Source organism: Brachyhypopomus gauderio, unplaced genomic scaffold (genome assembly GCF_052324685.1).
Source record: "Brachyhypopomus gauderio isolate BG-103 unplaced genomic scaffold, BGAUD_0.2 sc49, whole genome shotgun sequence".
Classification (NCBI taxonomy): domain Eukaryota; kingdom Metazoa; phylum Chordata; class Actinopteri; order Gymnotiformes; family Hypopomidae; genus Brachyhypopomus; species Brachyhypopomus gauderio.
Window position 1 is genome coordinate 1,964,124 of NW_027506874.1, and position 3,303 is coordinate 1,967,426.

Genomic DNA, 3,303 nt, shown 5'->3' on the forward strand with positions numbered 1-3,303 from the left:
TCCCCAGATTCTTGGACTCTTCACTCGGGTCAAGGACGCTTGTTCCTCTTGTAATGGAGATTCGACTGTTGAGCGGAGTCTCTACTACCACTCATGTGCCGCCGACCCCCACACGTGTGCCACCTACCCCCACACGTGTACCCCTTTACACACCAACTCATGTTTAATGCTTCAAAATAACAATAAAAAAACACTTCAACTGACTAAAAAAAACTTTATTTGGTCCAATGGAACCTGAGATTGCAAATGAACCATACAGATTTTATATAGAGTTTCTGTTTCAAAATCAATAAAATATTTGATATGTCCCACTGCGCGCTGCTCCACTGGAGTGGGTCTATATAACCAAAGCTGTACAGCACACACAGACGTGAGGAAGAGTCTGTAGGTGTCTGTGTGTGTGGTGTAAATGGGGAAGTGTATACGTACTAGTGTAATGAGAGAGAAGTGTGAGCATGTGTATAGGCAGGAGTGTGTGTGTGTGTGTGTGTGTGTGTGTGTGTGTGTGTGTGGAAGAAGAAGTGGATACATGTATGGGTTTCAGAGATGAGGCTGCACCTCCATCTACAGACAGCAGAGGGGGCTACTGACCTGCACAACCAGCCACAGGGAGAATGACAGAAAAACTAATTGGGCAAACAAAACAAAAAACAAACAAAAAACATTTCAACCCAGTCCACAGGACGCGGTGCAGATTACTGTGGCATTTAAAACCAGTGTACAATCAAAGCTATTAAAATGAACTACAAGAGACAGATCACACTCCCCCCAAACGTACCGGATACAGACAGAAACATTCCTACATTATACTACTAGCTATGACTACGACGTTTTCTCATTAAAAAGAGAATCAGCTCAGTGAACGAGTACTCTCCATGTCTCTCTGTCAAGCTTCTCCTATGTTTAAACATTTTTATTACAATTTTAAATAAATTAACAAAATTATGCTGTACACAGAATATGAACCATCACGGTCTCTCTCACACACACACACACTCACATACACACACACTCTCTCACACACTCATTTAGATCTCTAAATCTCTGAACCTAGGAGAAAAGCTTCATTACATCATATCGTTACCTAGAATCCCCAACATTTAAACATTTTGCCAAGGAAAAGTTCAAGTTTTCTGATTGGTGTCTGGGACCAAAGTTCCCGCCCATGAGACATCACATGACAGAGAAAAACAACAGACTTATTTAATTCTGTTCCCTCTCTCCCTTATTCTCTCCCAGACAGACAGAAACAGAGTTTAACACACAGGTACAACAACTCCAGGACATGGACGCAGCTCCTCCTGAAGGTTTGGCTTAAGTACCGAGACACACATCATCAACTCCAGCATATTGTGTGTGTGGTTCATTTAACTGAACATGAGTATGGCTGTTTGCATGCGGATGCGTATGTTGTTGTGCTGTGTGTGTGTGTGTGTGTGTGTGTGTGTGTGTGTGAGTGCACACATACACATGTGCATTAGCGTTTGCACTGGGAGGGTCTTGGCTCAACGAGCAGACATTTGATTGGCTCAGTAGTTCCGGCATGCTCACCCTGTCTTTCCAAGCGTGTGTGTGTGTGTGTGTGTGTGTGTGTGTGTGCGTCAGAGCGGCCGGGGTTTATGGAGCCCCTCAGTGTCTGGGGTGAGTTGGGGGGAGTGTGTGGCTTTGGTTGGTGTCCAGTCTCCGAGATTTGACTGGGCTGCTTTACGATGGGCCAGACGGTGTGTGATGGAGAAACCAGCGTTTCCCTCCAGTTGAGAGAGAACCACCAACACCTGCCTGAAACACACACACACACACACACACACACACACACACACACACACACACACACACACACACACACACACACACACACACACAGAGAAACACACACACACACACAGAAACACACACACACACAGAAACACACACACACACACACACACACACACAGAAACACACACACACACACACACACACACACAGAAACACACACACACACAGAAACACACACACACACACACACACACACAGAAACACAGAAACACACACACACACACACACACACACACACACACACACACACACACACACACACACAGAAACACACACACACACAGAAACACACGGAGTAAGTTCTTGTTGTGGTATGTGGACAGTAGTGAATGTTTCCTGTAGTGTGGGAGGTGCCAGACCACATTCCCCCTCATCACTGTGAGGAGAGGAGCAGCCTGATGTCTACATAAACCATCACTGGGTGTTACTACCACTGGGGGGCAGCACTTCACACGCCCACACTCTGCTCAACAGGGTCAATAGCGGTCTCTTCCTCAGCCGAGCTGTGTGTGGTACACAGTCACTGTGGAACAGCTCCAGATCTCATGATTCTGGTCCGTCTCACAGAGGTGTGTGTTCAGCCTCGCTACAGTGCGCTAAAGGCCGAGAACACAGAGTACAGTGCTCAGAGCGTTCCTAACACAGAGTACATGTGAATGCCCAAATGTCTACTGTCTGCGCTCTACGATATCAACATTCTCCAAAGCCTCCAGTTTTGTGGTCTACTGTATACTGTGTACACTGAACATAATAAAGACTGTGAGAAGCAGGAGTGAGCAGCACCCCCTACTGGCTGGTAGAACATTCACAACTACAAGGAACACAATATCCGACTTAAAACATGTTCCCACCTTTATGAACACAGTCTATAATAACCAGTGAACACTGATCACAGTCTGCACTGATCAGTTTGAACTGTCCAGTCTATAGTGTCATAGTCTATAGTACTACCTAGAATAGAGGTCATGGTCTATAGTATTATCTGGTATAGAGGTCATGGTCTATACCCCCCATACTCAAATAGCGGCCCGCGGGCTATCTATTTCTGGCCCACGAGCTGTTTTGAAAAGTGTTTTTTTTTAGGAATCTTTTTTTTCAATCGCGCTACCCGCTCTTATTTTGAAATCACGCACCGCGATCTCAAGACGATGCCGGGGATTGCCTTTATGGCAACAACAAACAGGTAGCAGACGCCCAGATGCGTTAAACCCCCCCCCCCCCCCCCCCCGGTAACCGGCCCCCTCAGTGATCGAAAAAATTAAATGTGGCCTGTCATCATTTCTAATTGAGTACCCCTGGTCTATAGTATTATCTGGTGTACAGGTCATGGTGTATAGCAGTAGTGAACCGTGACCTTTAAACCTGGGCCCGCTACCCATCCCCCCCCCCCCCCCCCCCCCCCCCGGAATTATTCTTTTTTCCTTTCTTAATAAACTGCAATAAAGAAAAAATGAGACGAAAGTACAGCTTTAAAAACGCAATAAA

General features: G+C 46.0%; 1 protein-coding gene across 3 annotated transcripts in view; it reads right to left on the bottom strand.

The window, feature by feature from the left end:
- Window positions 1-200: 200 nt before the first annotated feature.
- Window positions 201-3,303, bottom strand: part of capn15 (calpain 15) — a 35,067-nt gene continuing 31,964 nt past the window's right edge. For all 3 annotated transcript variants that reach the window (XM_076986742.1, XM_076986743.1, XM_076986741.1), the window contains one exon: window positions 201-1,779. In XM_076986742.1, the coding sequence (XP_076842857.1) occupies window positions 1,602-1,779 (178 nt within the window). In that variant the 3' untranslated portion in view covers window positions 201-1,601. The remainder of the gene's footprint in view (window positions 1,780-3,303) is intronic.